We start from the raw sequence: 24,846 nt of genomic DNA on the forward strand, positions 1-24,846 counted from the left end.
AAGCATCCAATATTAAACTGGCCATGACCGTTTTCAGCTTTTTCCGTACATCTATAGAAACTTCCTTATTTCAGAAGATGAAACGTAAAAGTCTCCAGTGGATAGGTTGCGGACTATGCTGTAAGAAAATGTTTAAGTTACATAACATAACGTCAAAACGTAATGTGTACGAGTCGTACAAATCATTGATGGTGAACCATAGCTACCCTAGGCAGCCATTTCTGGACACGTCAAGAGAACCGATTGTAAAAATGTAAAATATGATGTTGTGTTATGATCATTATAGAGGATCAGAGGCAGAAACAGGTATCTACAGGTGTGACACATACATTACATATGAATCAGCTCATATATGTCTGCCCTGGAAAGGTTTGGACCCGTTAAGTTGGTGAAATGATAGTGCTGACCCCCAATGGATGAAGTGAGAATGGCAGAATATTTCAGGTTTAGAGGATGACTATGGAGGCTCTTCACAGCAAGTTTAAGAATGGGGTGAGAATGACTTGGCAGTTTATTGAAGGAAGGGGGACTTAATTTCAAGCTACTTAGGCCTTATATCCACATCTGCTCTGTTCTTACCTTATTGATCTGGTCAAGGTTACAAGTTATACTAACCCTAAGTAGTGTGTTATCACTCACGTAGTAATTCGTCTATATTCTAAGATGGATCATGGGCATGTTAGTCTAAATAAATTTGCATGTGCTCTAAAGCAAAGTAAAGGATGTCCCAGAGACAGCAGACATCCAATCCCCAAAGTAGATGAGAATAAAACATAGTAAATCATCCAGTATGTTTAAATGCATGACCGAGATCAAATGTCTTGCCCTTCTCAGTTGTACTATAGATATTGTGGTTGTTTGCGGTTCGATGCTTGGAGTTTTATTCTCTTCCAAACACCCCCCTCCAGACTGCTCTGATGAGCGGAGCATTAAAGAGCTCTGTGATAGTGCACTGATACCCAGGGGCAGGAGTGCACTCTTCAACAACCTTCAACCCTCTGACATTGCGTAATCCCCACCGCGAGCTGAGTCCTGGGCCACTGCCAGGGCAGTCTCCACCTCCACCTGTCCCCCAGTCTCTCTGCTCCTCTGATACCGCTGCTGTCTCGGATACTGCCTCACACACTGCCTGACACAGACAGAGACAGACGGACGGAGGGACACACATACAGTACACACACACACACACGCGCGTACACACACACACACCCGCCGACGCCATGGGTTGCTGCTGTGACAGGAGGTGCGGGCTGATCTCTGGAGCTGTGTTCGGGGCGTTGGTGGCTGTACTCGGAGGCATCCTTATCCCCCTAGGAAACAATGTCATTAAGGACACAGTGGAGAAGGTTGGTACCAGTTTGCTATTTTTCAGGGGAGGTAAACATGCGTGAGGAGTGGTCTGGAGAGAGAGGAATAGGCAGAAACATACAATCATGTGTTTGGGATGTGCATGCGATACGCCGACTTGTACTCTCAAATCAGAGCGCAGCTTGACTCGGGTGGCAGAGACATCCTGGATGGCAGACAGATCAAAGGGCCTTTATTAGCGATGCGCCGTTTTCAATACGGCAGCAAAGGAACAGCTGCTCTGTTGGAAATCTTGAGCATCGTTTAAAAATAGCCATCCTCTGTGTCCGTCCGCTCGCAGGAGGCTGTCATCGAGCCTGGCACGACCGCCTATGACAACTGGGTGTCCGCTGGGGCAGTGGTGTATCGACAGTTCTGGTTGTTTGACGTGAAGAACCCCCTGGAGGTGCTTGCACATGGAGCCAAGCCTGTGGTCATGGAGAAGGGACCCTATGCGTACAAGTAGGTGTGCCTTACTCTGGAGCCAAAATATGTCATTGGATGCATGTGCATGCATCCTTGCATTCTATCACCATGCTATTCCTTAAAGGTCTGTTCTTTTTTTATAGCTTTTTTATAATCTATTATGGCAACTGTGTGCCACTGCACGTGTAATGTCACTTAGCAGGAACATGTTGTGCAAAGCGTCATTCATACAGATAACGTTACTCAATCTGATTCTACACATAATAATCAGTTCAAAGGTTTATGCCTGGTGTTTGGAGTTTGAAGTTTTTTTTTATTTGTCTGTCTTTAATTCCCCCCCCCCCCCCCCCCCCAACCTGTCTCTCCCAGGACCAGGTACTTGGCAAAAGAGAACATAACAGCCTTTCCCAACCACACTGTGTCCTTCTTGCTGCCAGCAGGGGCCATCTTTGATCCTTCAATGTCTGTGGGAGCAGAGGAGGACATGGTCACTACCCTCAACTTGGCTGTGGCTGTAAGTGGCTCCACTGTGTTGTCAGGAATGGGGCGGGTTTTTAGCATTGAGCGTCTTTGACTTTAAGATGGAAACCTGGACTCGAAACCCAGGAGGATTTCATCTTTGGACAAATGTTTGGGTTCTGGTATATAATGTTGGTGGTACATCACAGTGGCATTACATGGCAGAAGTCATCAAAGTAATGAATTTCCTTTGGTATGAGTTTAAAACAACGTGAGGATGTTGCTGAGTTAGCTATAAAAGGTTGGACTGTGTTGCTGGAGAACGTCAGAAAACACTTGTGGAAGACATTTTAACCACATGACTGCAGTCATACAGTCTATCTTCGGGTGAGTGCTCAAACAGTTGATAAGGCTGATAAGCCAATATGAATGGTCCTGTCTTCTTGCAAGTCATTATATCTTGAGTCATAATTGAAAACTGTTAATAATCATACTTTGCCTTTATCTCTGTGTTAAAGGGAAGGATTATCATATCCATGTGTGCTCAAAATAGAGTTTACATTTTAAACAAGCCAGCCATGAATAGGTGATGTAATATAGTTGTGTGTTGAATCTCATCCCATGCGTGCTCTCTCTCTAGGGTGCGTACACACTGATTCCTAAGCCGTTTCACCTGGTTTTGGAAGGGCTCATCAAAAACAACAACGCCTCTCTCTTCCAGCGCCGCTCAGTCAAGGACCTTCTCTGGGGTTACACCGACCCCATCCTGAAGGGAACTGTGGGCATTTTTGCCCCTGTAAGTTATGCTATAACGTGTTATACAGTACCAGTCATGCAATGTAGCCACACAATATCAGTCATGTGTTGGGAAGGGGTGGTTTAAATGATTTGATAACGTCTTCGTACCCTCACACCGTTGTTCTCCAATCTGTTTCCAGTACAACGATACCTATGATGGACCCTACAATATCTTCACAGGGAAGGACGATATCTCCAAAGTCTCTACCATTGACATGTTTCAGGGTATGAAGTAAGTTTCCCACAGTACCCTCCACTCTGAAACAGCCAGAACGTTAAGGTAAGAATGTCAATGCTAAATTGCTTGTCTAATAGCTTACTATTTGAAGTTGATTCTTTGTCGTTTAGGACCGTGCCTTACTGGAATGACACATACTGCAACATGATCAATGGCACAGGTAAGTGGTGAATTTTTTTTGGGGGGGGAAACTTATACTGTGGGAATATTATATAGAAGCACAGGCTATAAGTACCAGACTGACATATTTCTGTTGTTATTGGCATCGGAGTATGTTATTTTTGTGGAATTTAAGGAAAATAGGCTTAGGTTAGAAGAAGTTCATCATTATTCTCACTAATATAAAATCCTTATCATCGTTAAACTGTGTGTTCCAGATGCATCCTCGTTTCCTCCCTTCCTGGACAAGAAGAAGCCTTTGTTCTTCTTTGTCTCGGACATCTGCAGGTGAGAGGTTTTAAAGAATATGTTGAATGCTCCAATCACGACTATACCATAGAACCATGCACTGTGGAGTGTCCCAACACTCAATTTGAACCGTGTTTGTCAATAGTAGAATAATACAGTGGGTGACTCACCATGCACCCTCAGCACCACCCTGCAGATTTCATGCACAGTCAGATGATTTGGATACAATCTGAATAAATGAATGCATGAGTGTATTCTGTGAATGTCACATGCAAGTAATATCTTGTTATTGATGTTATTGATGCTTCGGTGGATCGCCACTAGAGGTCAGCCAAGAGCTCACCCAGCCCCGTAAAACAAGGTACAGCACATGTCTAGGGAGAATCTTCACACTTCTGATCCCTCTTAGGTCTGTGTCTGCCCAGTATGAGTCCAGCCAGGACCTAAAGGGGATCCAGGTGTACCGCTACACTCTGAATGAGAAGACTCTTGCTGCCCCTTCGATCAACCCTGACAACCAGTGTTACTGCAAGGACAATCTGTCCACCAAAAACTGCACTGTAGGAGGAGTCCTTGGCGTCGGTGCATGCCGTGACGGTGAGAGCCAGCATCAGCTATGAAAGCTAGTGACATCTTGGCCATGGGTTCGAATCCCACCCATACATGCGATCAATGTTCTGTCAAACTTACAATAGAAAAGCATCAACGTATAAATGTTTATGATGTTGTTGTTCCTCTCAGGAACTCCGGTCTACATCTCCCTACCCCATTTCCTGTACGGGTCTCCTAGCCTGACAGAGGATGTACTGGGCCTGAGTCCTTCCATAGAGCACCACTTCACATACCTGGATGTAGAGCCAGTAAGCCACAAACAAACCTGGCGCACTAGTGCTAGTTGTAATGTCATGTATTCATTTAGCAGACACTTTTGATCAAAGGGATTTGAACCTGCAACCTATAGATCCGTAGTAACATGTCCTAGTACTGAGCTAGTTAACAAGGTTTAGGCTCTAGTTTACAGGTGATGTACCTGATGGGGATGTTTGCTTCTGTCAGACCACAGGCTTTACTCTGAGGTTTGCCAAGAGGCTTCAGGTCAACATGATGTATGGACCCTCAAAGGTTATCACGTAAGTTCAAGCGATGGAGTCTATACTTAACATACACATTGTTGATTTATAAAGGGACACTAATCACCCCATTTCTTTTTTCTACAGTGTATTGAAAAAAGTGAAGGACTACACCATATTCCCTTTAGTTTGGTTAAATGAGGTAAGTCATGGGATACATGCTACACATGGTTGCCTCATCGGAAGCTGTAGTAGCTTTTATTGTCACCCATTGAGTATGTAGATCCCAAATAAGCATTCCCAGCAATGTTTCATTCATTTCTTTTTTTTCTGGACTCATTACAAACGTTAAATTATTAATGTAGAACCCAGAGTAAATTATTATAGGTTCCCTCAACTGACATAGGTAGCGTATCACATATAGTCTTGCTGTCATTAATGACGTCTTCATCCCTGTGTGTGTGTTTTGGCAGACTGCATCGCTCGATGATGAGACAGCAGACATGTTTAAGAAAGAGCTGCTGTCCCGTGTCCAGCTGCTGGACATGGTGCAGAAATCTCTGATAGGCCTAGGGACAGCCATATTTGTTCTCTGTATGGTGGGATACTGTATAATGAGACGAAACAACAGCAAATTTGTGTGAGCTGAAGTTCCACAATCTATGAATGGCATAGAAGTCAACAAGCTGCTATCGTGCCTCTGAGCTATTTTGACAAATATGTAGCCATTTTTGTAATTTCAGCATATAATGCTAACATAATGTTTCTAATGTCCAAAAGCATTGCTTTGATACACAGAGGAAATAATGTGAGAATTTCAAATGATTTGTCAATAACGTTGTTTTAAACATTGTTTAAATGTGTTTGGTATGTTCAACTTTTTGCTAAAATCCTAATATAGTTGTGGATTTGTAGATGATGACTGGACTGTTAATGTAATTCTCTGTGCTGGATTCCCACTGTGAGAGAAAGGTACTCTGATGGGGTATTAACATTCAGATGAAAATATGTAAATGCATTCAGTTCAATGTTGAACTGTGAGTCATAAGTATTATTAAAAGGAAAATAGTTTCTTTTTTTAATTTTATGCTGTACTCAAAGGATCTTTTAAAGGTCTTAACACGGCACAAGTTTCAATCCAAACCAGACCATTTTGGAACAAAACCCTCCATTGTGCACTTTAAAGCGATATCATTCAGTTTACTTTTCGCCCCATGCGGCCTGTAAATCAAAACAGGAATTACATCAGTCTAGGAGATGATTATTCTGTGGTTCAGCATGTCACCTGGGTTTGTTTGGTTAAAAAGAAGTGTGTGTTGCCCGACTGAGGAAGCTCTTTCATTTTATGGGTTTTAAATGGCCCACTGTAGGTTTTTTGTGGTTACGGGTCCTCAGTTAGTCTGAGATAGAGGCTGACATCCAGGGAAGTGTTTTATTCAGATTACCAGGGAAACGTCTGGATGTTCTGACCACCTCTCCTCTCTCTGACCCCGGCTACCATAACACAGTCACAGGTGCCCATCCTCTCACACAGGGTGTTCAGTGAGATATTTGGTCAAGGGAACTGTACAACAGTGGCTAGCTTATGAATGACTCCTTTTTGGACAAAACGTGACTAACATATGTAAACTTTATTGTTGTTCCAAATGTTTTTAAATATATGTTTATATATTTTTAAGAACAGAAGTTAAGAACAGCAACAATAAAATTCACATACAGTTTAATGTATTTATTCAGGCTGACATTACATTAATAAATAGTAACACATAAGTTTCATGAGAACATTGACACAACATTAACTGTGATGATGACGAAACTATGGAAACAATATGTTAGGTATTAAAAAATAATTTGAAAATATATCTCTGCAATGTGCAGATACAGTCATGGTTACCGAATGAATATTGTTGAAATTATATACAGTAGGGTCACACTGATGAACACATATCCACAAAAGTCCAACATTAACATAAGTTACAATGATGAAAATAAGAAATGAACTGTACACAAACCAAAGACATCTATATCTACATTGGCTATACTTGGCGAAACCACAAAATGAATGAATTATTCACACTATATAAAATGAGGAAGCTAGTTTGACCCTCTCCCAAACTTTGAGTCGAATGAGTAATTCACTATGATAGCTTTGATAATAGTTTCATTATGTCTTTCTTGATTCGGCTGGCTTTCAGGGAAAGGAAAAATATTCCCCTAGTTGAACAAAACACTGAATTATACTGACTACGAAATCCAATATATATGCGATTCTGTTATGATTGTGGTCAACCAATACTGTAATCCATTTTAAGACCAGAAACAGCCACGAAAGCACATGCTTCTGTACAGTGACAACAAACTAGCCATGCACGAATTGGTTGCTTGATGTGAAACACAGTGTATAAATCAAACAGATTTGCCAGAACGATTTGTCAACAAACAACAAAGTAGCAATGTTAGCCCAAGGTTGTGTGTTTACCTTAAATTGAAGTTGAACTGCGTTAAAATGCTTGAGCTAATTAGTGCATGCACAGCCAAGCTGCAATCAATCAGTGTAGCAACACCATGTAGCAATGTGTTGGCTATTGATTCAGAGGTGAAGGCTTAGCAACAAGCATTCCTCAGTTTAGGAAACCTATTAGAATATTTAGCATGTATGTGTTTACTAATGTGTTTGTGTGTGTGACAGGGTATGTGCTAGGCTAGGGTGTATGTGTGAGAGAGGGGAGATTCTGCTTTGGCTATTGGCTTGGGAGGCACATCTGCACTCATGGGATACACGAGTGAATGCAACCTAGCAACCACAGAGTACCCAATCAGGACATGGTATGACATTTCGATGAAGCGTGTCCACATTAACATGCCTCTGTGCTTAAACACAAGAACGTATCACCCGTGAGTGTGTGTGAGTGTGTGTGTTTGAGTGTGTGTGTGTGAGTGTTCAGGCATGTGTGCATAGCCAAGCTTTTAGGTTCCTGTTCCAGCCAATGTACAAGGTTTTTGCATATGGGTGCCAGCTGAACTGGAGGAGTACTTTGGCCTATCCACTGTGTTTTAATTTCCGACACCGCAGTATGTTTTATTAGGACAACTTACACAGTACCACACCATAGACAATCTGTCCTTTGTAAAGACAGCCATGGTGGAACTTAAGATAAAGAAACAGTTAGAAACCCTGGGAGGAGCAGGACTTTCCATGTTAACAGAACAAATATTCTGAGCATACCTTTAAGAATACAGGTTAACACGACACCTTGAACATAAATCTGCAAATTTAGCAAAAATATTAAGTGAAGTAGATGTAAACAGAAACACAGTATGACTATAATTGTACATTATCTTTGCAGGACTGAGCCTTATAGCCAGTGTCCACAGTAAAACATACTCACACACTCCAAAATGTTTCTCTTATTCACATTGCCCAGCCATAAGGATTTGTACGCTCTGCATTCGTTTGAAGCCAACCTGATGTGCTCTCAAGCTGAAGAAAGAAAGACATTTGTGACGATTGATTGTAACTCATGAATCCACATCATTTGTGTTGTGTTTGCGTATACTGCATCACAGCCCTCAGGTGCGAGAGCCTCATGCATATAGTGTAAGACGAGAGAAAGCCCAGGCCATGATCACAGTCCCTCACATTCAACTCCACCATACACAACATGGAGCAGGGACCAGAGTAAGCCTTTAGATCCACTGGGTGGAACATCAGAGTCTGTGTTGTAGTGTGTGTGTGTGCGTGTGGGGGGGGGGGGGTAGTATGTGAATGTGTGTGTCTATCACCAAGTCAACACACTCCTCCTAACCCTTGTGTTCAAACCCCGGGAAGGTGATTCCGGCGGTTCCGGCTCTTCCTGTGGTCCATCAGGGGCTTGAGCTTGGCCAGGTCTCCCCGGAGGGGGCCCTGGTGCATGCTCTGGAGCTGCTTCCTCTCCTTGCAGTACTGCTGCACGGCCAGGCTCTCCGCAGGGCTGAAGGCAGCCAGGAGGGCCTTGGGGTGGAGGGAGCTGGCCCACGCCCAGGGGGACTGTTGCTTGTCTGTCAGCACGCTCACCATGGCCTCGCTCAGGACCCGCAGACGGATTTTGGCCACGGTGCGTTTGAAGGTGTTCTCGGTAGCCAGGCAGTAGTACAGGCCCTGGTCGGACAGCTGGACAGAGCGTAGGAGCAGGCCGTACTCTGTGGAGAGCACCCTGTCACTCAGCTTTACCTGGAGGGTGGAGGGGAAGAAGGACACAATATATACTGTACATATATATATATATAGAGAGAGAGATATAGATAGATACACAGAGACAGACACATTTAGAGAGAGAGCGAGAGAGCGAGAGAGAGAGCGAGAGCGAGAGAGAGAGAGCGCTAGAGCGAGTGCGAGAGAGAGAGAGCGAGAGAGAGAGAGAGAGAGGTGGTTTCACAGTCATACTTACAATAGAATATTGTATAAACTCTCAGTTTAAAGTACTGGCTTATGTGCATCACTTGAACAAGCCCTCCCAGGGCATAATAATATTAGCCCCTAGTTCACCAGTTTCAGAGTCAAGCTGGATCTTATAATAGTTGTTGAAGTTAAAATGTCCAATTTACTGTAAGAATTAAATTAAATAAGGACGGGCTTTTCTACCCTTTAGTGAAACCAATACCAAAGTAATGGAAGAACTTTACGAGCAAGAAATAATTCAAGGCTAAATGTATTAAAGATGTGAGTCCATCTCATGCTACTACCCCCTGTGTGTAGTTCCATTTAACCATGGTATAAGGGGGAGTTAGGACAGCTTCTAAAAGTGTCGGTTATTTCTGAAATATTTCCCTGTAGAGAATACCACTCATTAGTTATGGCCCATATCCTGTTTGATCTTGACTGCAGCTGATTATACTGTTCGGTACCACCGCCAGTAAAAAACTTGAAATATCAATTCTGAAGCATTGCAAACCAGGATCAAGCTCAGAGCACATTCATTTGAATGACACAATATCAGACAGTAACAGTCTCTGGACTCCCTAATGTATCTCAATATGTTGGGGGAAAAGGAGAACTGGTCATTGGTCTCATTCATATCAAAGAGATTATATTTTATGGCTCGTCTGTTATTCATTTACAGGGAATAGGGAGTTTACTGCGTTTCGCATGAAGCTATCCACATCTGTGACCTTGAAAGGGGATATTTGACCCCTGGGTGAACTCTGACCTCTTTCCGCCTGTCGTTGTCCCTCTGGATGAGCCAGCGGATGGAAGCCTGGGGAGATTTGGGCAGACACTCTAGGAAGGTAGTGTTGTTCTTCACTCCGTACTGCGTCATCTCCACTGCATTTCTGTAAGCTAGCCCACACACACACACGTACACACACCCACACACACGTACACACTTCAATATCACTGATCAGCAGATTGCAGAGCTGTAGTCATCTCACTCTGTTCTGGGTATTTATGTGTTAGGGGAGGGTGACCAGACCAAAGATGAGAATGTGACACTTGCATCCCTATCAAACCCCAACCTTATTATCAGGCGCACTGCTGCTTCAAGGAGTTTGCATGCACAATGGAAAGCTTCCTGTTGCTGACAGATAGATCTAGGCTGACCTTGACTTCAGCTGTCAACATTGTCATCTCTTGTTTGTGTTCTGGCAAGTAATCTGTCAGTGTGCTAGATGAATGACAGCGTATAGACTAATTAGTGTAATGGCCATATGGTAAGATCTCATGGGACACATTCATTCACAGAAAACCCTCGAGACTGAGACTCCCTCTCTGCTGGACTGAAGTATGGCAGCTGAGTCTCTGACTCTTAGCTCTAAACTGGAGAGAACACCACACCCCCAAAACATAACGGTCATACACACACTCACACAAACACAGGCACACGCAAACACACTGTGAGTGCACCCGTTACTGAACCTTCATTCTTGGATACTACCAGAGGGTCTGGACCTAAATGACACCCTTTCCAATGATTCAGTGGCCCCCATCAGGTGTGCATGGTAAATATGAAGTGACTTGTTCTGGGGTGTACCATACCTTTCAGGTTGAATCCCCTGCACTGTGTTAGAGGGTTTCCATGGATAATGTCCTGCCTCCTGCTTCTCCTGGGTAGCAGATGGTACACACACACAGAGACACATCACATACTTTTTAATACTACTCTGCAAAGTATGTTATCAAGCTGCAGAACACTGTACATCTGAAAAGATTAGGAGCTTTCCTGGCTGAAACCACAAATGGCAACCATTCTGTCAACTGAGAGTAAAGAAAGAAGCATGTTGAGCCAGACTCTGGGCTGTTTGAGGAAAATCTGACTGTGTTATTCCACCGTATGGTGCAGTCTCACTTCCAACACTTACAGGATGGCGCAGAATAAATAGCTGACACCTTTCAAGCAGATCGAGGCTAGAGAGAGACAGTGGGTAGGGATGCTCTCTGTTCCAGGACCAAGCTGAACATGACCTGTGGCTGACTGATTGTGGGAGGGGGCGGGGGTAGGAAGTGCATGCTGGGCAGACTCATTCACTGAGCTGATTACTTTTCTCTTGGACAAAAACAACTTTAACTGAGTAAATTAATGTGTTACAGTTGTCTTTTACTGTCAGTCATTACATGAGGTATGCTGAAGTGAAGGAAGGTGATAATGTGTAACCTTTAACAAGCAGGGCCCAGCTGGAGCAGTCTGTGTTACAACCAGAAGTGTGTGTAACATTGTGTGTTAGAATCAGGAGGGTGTGTACAAGTGTGTGTTAGAATCAGAAGTGTGCGTACAAGTGTGTGTTATCAGCAGTGTGTACCTCTTGCCAGAGGGGTAGAAGCGCGAGCAGCTCAGGCCGTCCCAGGCACAGTAGGGGTCTCTGGCCAGACAGCAGTCGGCACATGCCTCCCCGTAGGCATGGCAACGGTGCAGGGACACCTGGGAGACCCCATGCTCGGAGCTGACGTAAAGTTGTTGCTGTAAGCCGACAGTTCAAAGGTCAACCAGACAGATGATAAATGACTTAGTGACAGAAGAATGGAGCATAGCATTTGTGCTCTAATATTGGGTTATTATACATATTTTTGCTTTGTCAGTGTCCTTAAGAAGTGATTGTCACCAGTGTATGATACTGCATAGAAACATATGTTGAGTAGTGGATGATATACCAACATACTTTTTTAGACGATATCCTTAAGTTTGTCACTGGTGCCTGGTTCTGAAATAAAAACAAATAAGTCCAAATTGGCCAAATGCAACATTGTGAAAGTGAAAGAATTGAATGCACAATGCAGTCCAGGTGCATTCAGACACTACTGCAGACTTTGCTCTGACAGACCTAGCATCACATAGGGCCTATCTGAGATCAACAGTCGAGGCCAAGAGAGCACGTGTGAAGACTCTGGAGAGGTGATAGAGTATCTGGATCTGGTGTGTATGTTTCTCAGCTGTACAAATGGTGCCCAGGTCATCTATCTCCTGTCCTGAACGTGGCCCCGTGCATTAGCAGTCCAGCTGCTCCACCCCTCTCTGCTCCACCCCTGTCTGCTCCACCCCTCTCTGCTGCACCCCTGTCTGCTCCACATCTCTTTGTGTGGTGGCCAAGCTTGCTTTGGTTGCTTCCCTTTGATGTGAGAGAGAGGGAGAGATAGATAGAGTCAGACAGAGTGAAAAGGAAGGGGAGAAATAGCGAGAGAAAGAACAAGAAAGAGAGAGGGAGAGAGAAAGAGGGAGAGAGAGGACCGAACCTTAAACACTTCCAGCTCCTCCAGGATTAGATCCTCGTCCAGGGAACGATTGGTAGGCAAAGCAATTACCTTCTGCACTGTTCCTTTATCTGAAGGAGGACACACACACACACACACACAGAGAAGACAGTCCTTAGACATGAGTCCAGTCCAGACAGTCCAGACAGACACCAACCTCACCACAGGCCAAGTGCACCGAAGGGTCGTGCGTGCGGTCCATGGAATTAGAATACAAAATGGAAACCACCCTTGAAAAAATAAATAAAACCAGCTCTGTTTCCCCTCTCACATATTTGTCTTTGAATTAAGCGTGATTGCTGTGACCAGTATCAACAGAGCCCAGTAGTGGGGCGGAGGGGGGGACTTCAGAATTCACAGAGGATCTGAGGACATAGGCCACAGGGAGGACAGAGGCTCCACAACCCAGGCTCACGTCTGTTTATCCCCCTTTTCTGAGGGAGGAGAGAGAGCAGAAGTTACAGCCATGAGCTCCTGGAAATCCCTGATAAAATCCCCCCTCATCCCAGACACAAAGCACCCGCTGCTCTGCCTACCCGGCTGCAGGCAGACACTGCTGGCGTCGCTTCAGGAATCTGGAAGGCTGATAAACATAAGCAGCTGTGTGTGTGTGAGAGAGAAAGACTCCCTGGATTGTTCAACTCCACAGCACAATTCTGCCTCCATAACCATCCCTTTACCTCAAAGCTGCTGTCTGCTGGACCAGCCCCCACTTTTAGGTACCTTGCCTATCTGTCACTGAGAGTTTTAGTTTCAGTGGGTGTGTATTCTTTATAAAATCACCATTCATTAGAAAGGTGTATCGCACAAATCGCAAATCTCATTTTTACGCATTTTTATGGAGCGTGTACAAATGTTTGTGCCACATACCGATGGGCTACTGTGCTGGAGTGATGAAACAGCTGTGCTCTGATTGGCCTTACACATCCGTGCTCAAAGTAGATAATTGCTTTCCTCTGACTTTGAGTCAGCATTATGGATGGAAAAATGCGGCAGCGGACATTTTGATCAATTGTGTTAAATACACAGACAGGAATTGCACTGAAACACACTGCACAGTCAGTAAAAATGATGAGATAGTGAGAACAAAGCAAAAGGCACAGATGGGGGACACTGGAACTGTTCAAAAGAAGTCATTCTAATGTGCCGCATCCTGGACAAACCCTGGTTCACGCCAACATTGAAGGTGGACCAGAGGGTGCTTGGTCTCCAGTACCTGTTCCCAGAAACAGCACCTGGTAGTGGCCATCAGCAGCAATGACCTGGTCCACAGCGATGGACGTGTACTTGTAGTCAGCGTTGGTGCGCACCACCAGGGGCCGTCTGCCGATTGGGTAGATGGAATTAAACATGACTGGGTGATTTCTGACGAACGTCACCACCTCGTCTGGGAACTCCTTGGTTGAGTGGATGTCTGGAGTGAACGCCCCACCAGGGCACTGCACGCACCGAGGAGAGATAGCAAGAAGATATTAAAAGATATGAGATAAAGAAAGATAGGGGAATATAGATAAGAGGAGTGAGATTAGCTCTGTGACATAGGTGGATCTATTTCCAGTCAGACCTTTTGAAAAGAGCATGATAAACATAAAAACACAGACTGTATATTGCTCAATCTCTTTTTATCACTGTTACTAGATACTGAATATTTCTTTCAGTTATTCACGTGTACTGTCATGCAATGAGTGACAGAGGTTTTCTCAGGGCTGCTGAACTCACAGTTCCAGGCCGGGGATAGGGGATGCGCCCCTGGTAGGCCACCCACTGGAAGTTGGGCCCCTCTCTGTGTGCGAACGGCCCGTTGAAGACGGTCAGAATGTCAGCCATGCTGTACACACACACGGCCGAGCCCTTGAACACAGAGCTGGGGAGAGGAGACACACACATTCAGGATCTGTGAATCCGCCCAGTTAAAACATCACAGTCCCTCCGAAACCTGCTGTTTTTCAGAGATCTAAGGCATATCATCTGGGTGGAACCACTGCCATCCTCCAGAGGGGACACCACTCCCTGCTCCACACCCCCCTCCAGAAGGATATGCTGTGGATTGTCCCGGTCACTTCTAACCACATCAGTGTGAAACAGAAAAGCCCTTTTGTTCAAAGAGCAGACCACAGTCGTGTGAAGGAGAGGAAAAGGAAGAAACACGTTGTGGACATAGAAATAACAAAGTGTGCTGAGACCTCAAGGCTCCCTCTGTTTCAATTGGCTAGAGACAGAGAGACCGGCAACACTACTGTAGCCTTGATTTGGTTCTCGGGTTACCGGTGAACCAAGGGCCTGTTGCAAGGTCACAAGAGTTAACTATTAGACCAATTAGACCATTGCAGAACAATTAGAGGACAGAATGACCTTGTAGATTCACCAGTACATATTACCACTGGCTTGTTACTATGAGCAACATCGCTAAAACATGCAATATTATTGATATAGTCCAGTCTAAGTGTATCTTCCTTGCAGCAACACTCACTTTTAATGGAAAAGTGTTGCAGAGCAATATTCAAAAATAGACTTTGTAAAAAAGGTGAGAAATAGTCTGCTGCAACACTAGCACTGCACATAAAGGTAGATAATAAATGTGAGAACCATAGAGTCTAAGTCAACTACAATCTAGCAGCCTATATATGAGTCTCTTGAGTAAGCCGTTACTTTACTGTAACAAGACACTGTCTCCTCTCCGCAGGGAATCCCTCATCACATGACTCCCACTAAGATCTGGTGCTGGCTAGCATTGTTAGCATAGCATCCAAGGCCCGAGAGCAATATTAGCATTGGCCTCACCTTGTTGACGTGAAGACTCCAAACACCAGCAAGCTTTTAGGCTGCTCAGTCTCCAGTAAAAACACACTCTCTGGTCGGGACAGAACACAGAATCATCAGTCATGGTCACGAAGAGGGCATGAAGGGGAGTGGGGAGGAATGAACTGACATGCTGTGATAGGCCTGGACTCAAAGACAGATGCATTGTGAGACAGGACTCTACTGCTTTGTCTTTCATTACAAAGTCAGATGTACATATGGATCCTGCTCATAAATGACCAAAACCTGTAAATCTGATAATATGGTGATTTGCAGGCCTTAACTGACTGACTGTTTGCATGCTGTAGGTCTGGGCTGGTTGGATTCATTGATACATTCAGGAGTGTGCGTGTTTGTCTCACCAAGCTCATCAAAGTGAGTCTCAGTGCCATCCTCCTCCAGCACTGAACACACCATCCGGGCCTTCAGGAAGGTGGTCCACTTATTCACCAAGCTCCGCTGGCCTCCGATGTCATTCTACAAACCCACACATTATGTTTAACATCTAAGATTACACACACACACACACACATATATAAATTCACCATTCTTCCTGAACACACTTACTGGACACACTCTGGCGACCATGGTGTGGATGTTCTTGGTATTTCCGCTGTTGTCTGTCATTCTTTCCCGGAAGAAGAAATAAAGTTTTGCATCGTTGGGGTCCGATCCGTCTGGTATCAACTGAGCATCGATGAAGATGGGTTCTAAGAGAGGCAAAGCAAACCTTGTAGTCAATGCTGGGCAGTTTGCCTCTCTTAGATGTACAGTACTTAAGAAAAGTAAGTATATCTGCAATCTCAAGATTGTAGTTGATCCCATTTTAGTCAGCTTCATCATCATCATCATTATGTCATTGTTATGTTCATCAACAGTCAATGGAAGGATAAAGAGCATCATTATGGCTCACCACTCAGCCACTTGGAGTTGTGCTGGTCTGTCCTCACTGCGTTCCTGGTGGTGAGGCTCCTGAAGATGGCAGCATCTGTCCCCATGAAGTCAATATACATGCCTGAGAACAGCTCCTGGTCTGAGGAGAGCACACACACAGTATGGAATCTGGTCATATTCACACACACAAACACACACGCACCTGACCAAACAAAACACTACAACTCCCACAATGCTTTTGGCGCTGACCTTTTAACACCTCTTAACAGATACTCAAAAATATTTTCCAAGTGCAATAACAGTAATGGAAATTCTTCTGTGATTGATTGCTTCGCCTGAAACAGAAAGTCTATCATGATGACAGTAAATCGCTAATGCAGTTAACCTTGGCCAGATTTACAGGCCTTGTGTTTGAGACTCACTTTACTCCACTAATAGCCTAGCGCAGAGGGCAATCCTTTGGCAACATGCTTTCTATCATTCCATTACTCTGTCACTTCATCATTCCATCAGCCCCCCCGGTCCCAACCTCCCCTCACGCCCAGCCTTTAACCCCCAGGCCTGTCGCTTTCAGGGCTTATGGCCCGGGTCCAAGCCTGGCCGTTCTTGGAGGGAAAGTGTTGACAGGCCTCCCGACAGCCCTACGGAGTCCAGTATGAGGGGACTTCAGTGTGGGGACAGGGGCAGATACAGATAAGGTCTCTTTTATCTGGCCCAGACACTGGCTCTGATTGTTGTGGTCTGAGTCAGGGACTGCCTCTCCCCAGTGCTGGATCACTGCTCTCACACAGCCAGTCTGCCAGTGCTCTCGGGTGAGGGGGCTGGCAGAGCAGAGGAGGGTGGGGGTTGAGGTTCAGTGTCCTCCCTGCTCGCCCGCCCCCTGTGACCGGACGTCCTACGCTGCCAGGCGAGGCCGCTGACTCGGCGACGCTCGAGTGTCGGAAAGCCGAGATGTTGCGTGCGACACGTCGGCCCTTCAGCCCCGCTCTCCGAGTGTGTCAACAGCAACCTGACACGCACGGACCAATCAGAGATCAAGAGGACAACATGGCGTGACATAGGGGGTGTGCGGCCTGACCTGAGAGGTCGCAGATAAGGAGGGGTGAGGGGGGGAATGGAGGGGGCCATGGGGGCATGTGAGGGGTGAAGAGATAAAAATACATCTACGGAGAGAGAAAGAGACAGAGATGAGACCAGAAACATACAGACGCCATAGAGAGACCGGAGAGAGAGACCGGAGAGAGAGAGAGAGAGAGAGAGAGAGAGAGAGAGAGAGAGAGAGAGAGAGAGAGAGAGAGAGAGAGAGAGAGAGAGAGAGAGACAGAAAGGAAGGAGGAGAGGAAGAGAGACAGACATAGAAAGACCGGAGAGAGAGAGAGGTAGAAAGACAGAGAGGAAGGAGGAGAGGATGTAAGACAGACAGAGAGACCGAGAGAGACAGAGAGATAAGTAGGACTCACTGAGCATGACGGAGACAGTGTTGACCTGGGGATTGAAGGAGCAGCGGCCCTTGCCAGATTCCGCTCGCGAGTCAATGTGGAACACTTGCTCCTGCAGGACAAGAGAGGGAATCAGGAATAGAGAGACAGGTTTGTATCGGAATATTGGGGGAATTCTGGTCTCTGACCTATTTGGCAAAAAAGAAGAGATTAGGTGCATTCCACATGGTCCTGTGGTGTCCTCTGCCTGGTTTTTAGAGTCACTGGTCTGGATGGGATATTAAATAGAACATTCCATGAAGGAGAGGAGGAGGACTTTCTTCCTAATGTGTTAACATCATGTGGTTCACCCCCCTCCCCTTGGGCCCCTATACCCCTCAGTCAAGTGGTTCATCCAACTTTTACAGGCACCTTGGTGACTATCCCCACCCCCCCTCTCTCTCTATCTCCTGGCTGGGGGATGTGATGAAGATGCTTCAGTCACTGCGGGACTAGTGTTTAGGAAACCAGGCTGCTCTCCAAGTGGTGGTGTTGAGATCTGGACGCTGTCTGTCTCTGGCACTGAACGCCGTCATTCCTCTCCAGTCTGAACACTGGCGTCACTCCTGTGCACACGGGCGCCCCTGTCAGTCGTCTTCCATGCCGGGGAGTGACTCACCCTGGCCGGCCTCAGATTCAATGCGGCCAGGCCTACGCATTAACATCCCATAATAGCATCTTAGCATACTTACCAGAGCCCGACTAAGACTCTGACACGTTCTAGCCAAGAGGGGTAAAACAGAACCTTTCAAACAAAAGCCCCCGTGACACAAGACGAGGCCCAGCCGAGAGAGTCTGCCTCAAAGCTTCATGCTTATTAGCTTTTGGCAGACGCTGCGTTGGTTAGACTGCAGGAACCGCACTTCTCTCCTGGAGGGGTTTCCCGCTCTTACTTCCAGGGTTCCTACTGCCGGACACAAGGGCAGACGTCCCAGAAGGCAGTGCTCCTCCCTCCCTCCCTCCCTCCCTCCCTCCCTCCCTCCCTCCCTCCCTCCCTCCCTCCCTCCCTCCCTCCCTCCCTCCCTCCCTCCCTCCCTCCCTCCCTCCCTCCCTCCCTCCCTCGGTCTCAGAGAGGCTGATATTTGAGGCTGTAAACTCGAGGCTGTCATGGTGGCTTTGCCTAAGGAACTCATGGATTTACAATGCGTCTCTGTGATCAGATTCTGCATCTTTAATCTCACAGGCCCTGAAGGATTCCGGTTGTCCGAAAACAAACCCCCCCAAAAATCCATAGGTTTGGCTGTTGAAAACCAAGTCAGTTGAAATGTGACATAGGGTATAGGGGAGTACTGACCTCAGGTCTCCTCCCTCGGTTGATGTAGGCACACACAGGACTGTACGCTCCACTCCCACAGATGAACAGGTGGGTTCTGTTAAGGGGCTGAACCACTCGGATGAAGTTCCCACAACCATGCTAGAGAGACAGAGAGAGAGAGAGAGAGGGCGAGAGAGAGAGAGGGCGATAGAGAGAGAGAGAGAGAGAGAGAGAGAGAGAGAGAGAGAGAGAGAGAGAGAGAGAGAGAGAGAGAGAGAGAGACAGGCAGATAAACAAAGTTGGGATGGAGAAAGATGAGAAGGATTTATATGGAGAGAAAAAAAGAGAGAAATTAGGGGGAGAGTCAATCATAAAGGATAAATTAGTAGACGCCAGGCAGCAATGCTTGATGATTGATCGAGTGGTGCTTCTCTTGGTGGTTATGAGAACTTCAGCTTACAGGTAATTACGTTCCACATGAGCAATGTTATATTAGCCCATCACATTAGTAATAATTGTGATATGCAGTCACGTGCTGCATGATGCTAGTTGTAATATCCAGTTCTCCTTCTGGCAGTGGTGGAGGTGGAAAAACGATGTCAGGAGGGAAGAGGATACCCAGCCTAAGCTGCGGTGTCCATGCCAGATGAGTTCTGAGTTAACACAGGTCTGAGATCTGATTATGGACCCCTCCCCTCCCCTCCCCTCCCCTCCCCTCCCCTCCCCTCCCCTCCCCTCCCCTCCCCTCCCCTCCCCTCCCCTCCCCTCCCCTCCCCTCCCCTCCCCTCCCCTCCCCTCCCCTCCCCTCCCCTCCCCTCCCCTCCCCTCCCCTCCCCTCCCCTCCCCTCCCCAACAGTGGGAGTGCTAGGATTTGTGGGTAATAAAGGCCCAGACTGCGTAGCAGGCCAGGCAGGACAGGAGCGAGCACCTTGGGAGTCTTTATAGGAACTTGGCCATCGCCACGGAAACGGCAGCTGCGGCCACTCGCTCACTCCACACACTCAGGGCTCCACGGACACAAATGCACATGGTTCCCCAGAGAGCAATCGGAGAAAAACAACAGATACGTCCAACATCACACGCCCTATTCACGGTATACCTTCTTTTTTTCCCCTCTCACTTTTTTCTGCTTTCAATCTCTCCCCTCCTCTCCACACCCCTCCGTCTCTCTTCGTCATCATTCTAATTCTCCAGTACACTCACCATCAACTCTACACCCTGCTGTCTTCTCATATCCCCAGTCAGACCTACTTGACATTAGCATATATATGAAGAAATCATCCTCTTGTTGTGTTATGTACATGTCCCAGCCACACACAGCCATGAGAACTCATGACTTGCCACAGAAACTTAAAAGGGTCCCATAGAAGTGTACTGACACAGTTTGAGTGGAATTCATGCAGAGTTCAAAGCGGTAAACTATAAAATATGGACTGAATCAATGTCATACTTTTATTCATTAAATAGGTCATATTTCTGCTCCAATACCACCCTCCGATGTAGACGATGTGTGGTCGTTGTCTTGGAGCCCCCACAAACGCAGATTCTATGTTCAACCAGGAATCACATATATACACATCAGGAAAGTAACCAAAAGAGACTGACAAAGGCACCGATTCAAGAACCACAAGTAAAATGTATTTTGCACAACTGCATGAAACTGAAATTGAACAGAAAGGAAGGTGGAAAACTAGATCAAACAGGGGTGGAGGGAGACATAGAAGTTGGAGCAGACAGAGGTAGAGAGAGAGAGAGGTAGATAGAGGTAGAGAGAGAGAGAGAGAGAGAGAGAGAGAGAGAGAGGTAGAGAGAGAGAGAGGTAGAGAGAGAGAGAGGTAGAGAGAGAGAGAGAGAGAGAGAGAGAGAGAGAGAGAGAGAGAGAGAGAGAGAGAGAGAGAGAGAGAGAGAGAGAGAGAAAGAGAGAGAGAGAGAGAGAGAACGTGAAGGGAGACAGAGCCCTGGCTGAAGGAGTAAAAGGGATAACAGGAGAGGAAGAGTTGGACAGAGAGGAAGAGGAGGAGGAGAACATGGAGGAGGTAGGGTGACCACTAGACAGCTCCACACAGAGAGACAGCTCCTCCAAATATTTGTGGTATCCTGTCCACTCAGAGGCATGACTCAAAGCAATACAAAACACCCAGTGTCAGGAAACAGCTTATTTTTCTGCTTCCAGGCAGCAGTGGACAGACCCACTGTCTCTACCATGGCTGCTGTACTGGCCCACAGAAGGCTCTGTGTTGGTGTGCTATCGAGAGAGTTGAAAGAGGCTATCTATTTTCGTCTGTGCTAATTTATATTCAGTCACTGCACACCTACACAATTCTCAATTGTTACACCTCTAGTTTTCTCAGAACAGAACAATTAGCTAAAAAACATTCACTCATTTGGAATTCAGTTACGCTATTTCTGTATCTTCATGATACGTTTCAGCCCGTACAGTGTTTCTTTGTAATGGAAAGTGGGTGGGAGCCACTAATCCTGTGGCCAGCCAGTAACAGACGGTGAAGCAGCAACTCATTTGCGCAAGCTTTGATGAATGTTTATTATCTCAGCAGTGGAGGGCTAACTCTTATTCTGTCTAACCAAGGGGCTGCCAAGAGGAACCAATGACCCATCACAACCAGTCCACATCTGCTGCTACATGGGTATTTGGACCTGGCACCAGCACACTAATTCAGAGAGACAGACAGAGACAAAGACAGACAGACAGACAGACAGACAGAGAGACAGAGAGAGAGAGGAGAGAGAGAGAGAGAGAGAGAGAGAGAGAGAGAGAGAGAGAGAGAGAGAGAGAGAGAGACAGACAGACAGACAGACAGACAGACATAGAGATAGAGAGACAGAGAGACAGAGAGACAGAGAGACAGAGAGACAGAGAGACAGAGAGACAGAGAGACAGAGAGACAGAGAGACAGAGAGACAGAGACAGTGTTGGTAGGCTGGTGGCTGGTACCCAGTAGTCAGATGGCTGAGCGGTTAGGGAGTCGGGTTATTCGTTTGATTGTTGGTTGTTAGTTCGATTCCCGGCCGTGCCAAATGGCGTTGTGTCCTTGGGCAAGGCACGGGGGGGGGGGAATGTCCCTGTACTTACTGTAAGTCGCTCTGGATGAGAGCGTCTGCTAAATGACTAAAATGTAAATGTAAAATGTACCCAGACTCAGGCTCACAGAGAAAGAGAGTGGGAAAGAGAGAAAAAGTAGCAGAGAGAAAGAAAGAGATAGAAAGAGAGAGAGAGCGAGAGAGAGAGAAAGAATGGGGTTGTGATAGAAGGAGTGGACATCACCATGAGAGTTATCATGATAACATGTGCTTTTGGATGATTCACTTATGGTTTCGTCCTGTTTAGGAAGTATTATGGCATTATTAAAGAAAGCCCATGATATACCAAATAATTGCTTCAAATTCTTTGCCCCAGTGCTATGTTACCTGTTGGCATATGTGGTCTTATCATGAAACTGTGACCATTTAAGGGATAAACATTAAACTGACCCGAAGCCTCCTGGACCTACAGAGTTGTCCTGTGTGTTCTTACCGTGGGGTCCTTGCCAGCCATCTGACATTCTTCTATCTTGCTGGTGGAGGCAGGCCAAAACACCTGATGAGAGAAACCACAACATGACTTCATGAGGATCAGTGACCGCCAAGGCCTTGAAACAATAACTAGAACCAGAGACACGAGAGAGAGAGAGAGAGAGAGAGGCCTACAAAACTGAGAACAGAGGAAACCATGACAAAGATATGCCAGCTTTCCCTTACAGTCGAAGGCAAGTATTTCTTTCTATAGATAAATGCTGTTTTCCTGACAGGTCTAACACAGTGAATGTGTGCATGGGAATTACTTCGCTAATGGATCCGCTCCGGCACTCTCCAGAGAAAAGTTAATGCATTCCCATCTGTTTCTGCTCTTCACGCATGTCAATTATGGCAATGATGCATTACTCACTGCACACAAAGCTAGTTGTCACTGAACTTGTGCCTGTGCCATGTCACCTGAAATACATTTAATTCTTGTTCCCTTTAATGACGCTGATCAAAGATAATGTACTTTAATCTGAATATGACCATTTTCACATTTTCATGATTAGATAAATGCATTCTGCCACACCTTGTAAGGAAAGTGCAACAGAACAAGGGTCATTTTCTCACTTGAAGTGGAATTTTAACACATGACATGCACATGGGAACCACTCATCCTAACCACCCAAAGCGTAATAGCAGGGCTTCACTGAGCGAAGCAGCGGGAATGAAGGTCTGACAGCGCAGTGACAGGACCCTCACCTTCAGCAGGCCCTGTGTGATGTTGTTGATGTCCATGGAGAGGACGTGGTCCTTACAGCCCACGTACATCCTGTCCTGGTCCTCGTCCACCAGCAGAATCCTGTAGTCCATGGGCTTCTCTGACAGGCTGTAGTGCTCGAAGGCCTGAGACGCCCGTAGCTCTGGCAGAAAGGAAAGAGACACGAGGGAACACGATGAGCGGATGTGAAGGACCTGAAGACACACTGGAACACTCCGGTCTCTTTTGAACACGAGCTGAGAGCAGCGGATCGAAAACGCAAGCGCATGTGTAATCGTATTTATATACAAACACAAACGCACCCTTTAGTACTATACGTTCATTTTAGCTTTCAATCACTTAAGTCCAGCTTTTGTTTAAACTCTGTGGGCCGTGAGAAAAATTCCAGCACACTGGAAAAGACTTGTTCCAGGGTCTCCTGACTCTATGAGCAATTGAAGGCCCTTCATGTTGTGGAGGGACATATCTGAGGTAAACATCCTCTATATGTGCCTCGGACAAAGTTACCCTCAGAGTCCGGCGAGAGAGGGAGTACTTAGCGTTACCATCAAAGCCCCTTCACTGTCATAGCCAAACTCATGCATATTCATCCCTCTCCAGGGCTATTGAGAGGAGAAAGCAGTGAAGTGTGAGCCGATCCCTGCTCTCCATCCCCGCCCCACTCTGACCTTTAGTGGAGCTTTGCTTCTTCCTTTGTGTCAACCTTGCTAATCAAGAAACAGGCTGGCCCTGGTCCTCTTCATTGCTCCAATGCTAAAGTCACATTTTCCATGATTCAGTTCTGCCTGCCCCTCGAGGTGAAAACCTTTTCCATCAATGAAGTGCCACCCCCTCTGTTTGATCTCAGCCTGATGTTAATTGATGTGGGGAATGGCATGTCAAGCCTGGGTTGTTTAAACTTCCAAACAAAATGGAACAAAGCACTCAATTTCCCACGACTATTCACTCTTTCTCCAACTAGCTTACCTAATGTTGAAATAACACACCTTTCATGGTTGACAGTTTTCTGACTCTTGGTTAGGGTTCTATAAGCCCAGGGAAGAGCATCTTGCGAGGACCCTAATGAAGAACACACACAAAACACACTGACAGTAGATACTTTGTTTCCACCTGAGTCTGCAAAAAATATTTTTAAATGAAAGGCCTTGTCAAAATCCCTGCTGCAAATATGTGTTTAATAAAGACAAGCCCATGGAGAAAAATATCTCATCTCGGCCCTGGCTTCAGAGCTGGAGAGATAGCATCACGTTGGGCTCAGGGCGGCACTGTTGGAGCAAGCTGCAGACGCTCCTCCCCTCCCCTGCCAGAGAACTAGGAAGTGAGGCGTGCCACCAAGGGCGAAGGAGTAACTAACAACTAATTAGAAACACGCTGAGCTCCAAAAGCCGCAGCCAAAACCGCATTCTCACATCCTCCCCGAAGTAAGCAGTCAGAGAGATTTAAAGCACCAGTTGAAACTTGGTTTGATTGGATCTGTTTCTCATGCTTGAGGTAGCATGTCTCAGTTGACGTGCCCATGGCTCCAGTCTCAGTTTTCCCTGGAACACAAGGATTTGAATCCACACACGAGAATAAGATACCACCTACAGGGGATACACTTGGTACAATCCAACTCAATCCACAGTACACTGTCCCTTTGGAACATTCCATTAAGCGA

At 46.1% G+C, this 24,846-nt stretch overlaps 2 protein-coding genes across 3 annotated transcripts in view; one reads left to right on the forward strand and one right to left on the reverse strand.

Annotated features, from left to right (window-relative positions):
- The first annotated feature begins 1,220 nt into the window (after positions 1–1,220).
- cd36 (CD36 molecule (CD36 blood group)) lies at positions 1,221–6,356 on the forward strand. The gene is made up of 12 exons (XM_084701012.1): positions 1,221–1,346; positions 1,649–1,809; positions 2,143–2,287; positions 2,873–3,028; positions 3,171–3,262; positions 3,379–3,428; positions 3,646–3,715; positions 4,086–4,273; positions 4,418–4,536; positions 4,733–4,806; positions 4,894–4,948; positions 5,220–6,356. The coding sequence occupies exons 1-12, from the start codon at positions 1,221–1,223 to the stop codon at positions 5,388–5,390; spliced, it is 1,407 nt and encodes a 468-aa protein (XP_084557138.1). The 3' UTR covers positions 5,391–6,356.
- Positions 6,357–6,449: 93 nt separating this feature from the next.
- Positions 6,450–24,846, reverse strand: part of sema3c (sema domain, immunoglobulin domain (Ig), short basic domain, secreted, (semaphorin) 3C) — a 32,097-nt gene continuing 13,700 nt past the window's right edge. Inside the window, exons 1-17 of one of the 2 annotated variants that reach the window (XM_084701011.1) lie at positions 24,176–24,248; positions 23,171–23,331; positions 22,425–22,487; positions 18,932–19,051; positions 17,620–17,710; positions 16,179–16,298; positions 15,833–15,975; positions 15,628–15,742; positions 15,248–15,317; positions 14,186–14,330; positions 13,683–13,905; positions 12,449–12,537; positions 11,878–11,919; positions 11,521–11,678; positions 10,760–10,827; positions 9,933–10,063; positions 6,450–8,956 (exon numbers count right to left, since the gene is read on the reverse strand). In XM_084701011.1, coding sequence (XP_084557137.1) covers positions 8,561–8,956; positions 9,933–10,063; positions 10,760–10,827; positions 11,521–11,678; positions 11,878–11,919; positions 12,449–12,537; positions 13,683–13,905; positions 14,186–14,330; positions 15,248–15,317; positions 15,628–15,742; positions 15,833–15,975; positions 16,179–16,298; positions 17,620–17,710; positions 18,932–19,051; positions 22,425–22,487; positions 23,171–23,331; positions 24,176–24,182 — 2,142 coding nt within the window. In that variant the 5' untranslated portion in view covers positions 24,183–24,248 and the 3' untranslated portion in view covers positions 6,450–8,560. Of the gene's footprint in view, positions 8,957–9,932; positions 10,064–10,759; positions 10,828–11,520; positions 11,679–11,877; positions 11,920–12,448; positions 12,538–13,682; positions 13,906–14,185; positions 14,331–15,247; positions 15,318–15,627; positions 15,743–15,832; positions 15,976–16,178; positions 16,299–17,619; positions 17,711–18,931; positions 19,052–22,424; positions 22,488–23,170; positions 23,332–24,175; positions 24,249–24,846 lie in introns of those variants that run through there. The other variant, XM_084701010.1, reaches the window with a different exon arrangement.

Source organism: Hypomesus nipponensis, chromosome 7, assembly GCF_054491055.1.
Source record: "Hypomesus nipponensis isolate SF chromosome 7, ASM5449105v1, whole genome shotgun sequence".
NCBI classification, from domain to species: domain Eukaryota; kingdom Metazoa; phylum Chordata; class Actinopteri; order Osmeriformes; family Osmeridae; genus Hypomesus; species Hypomesus nipponensis.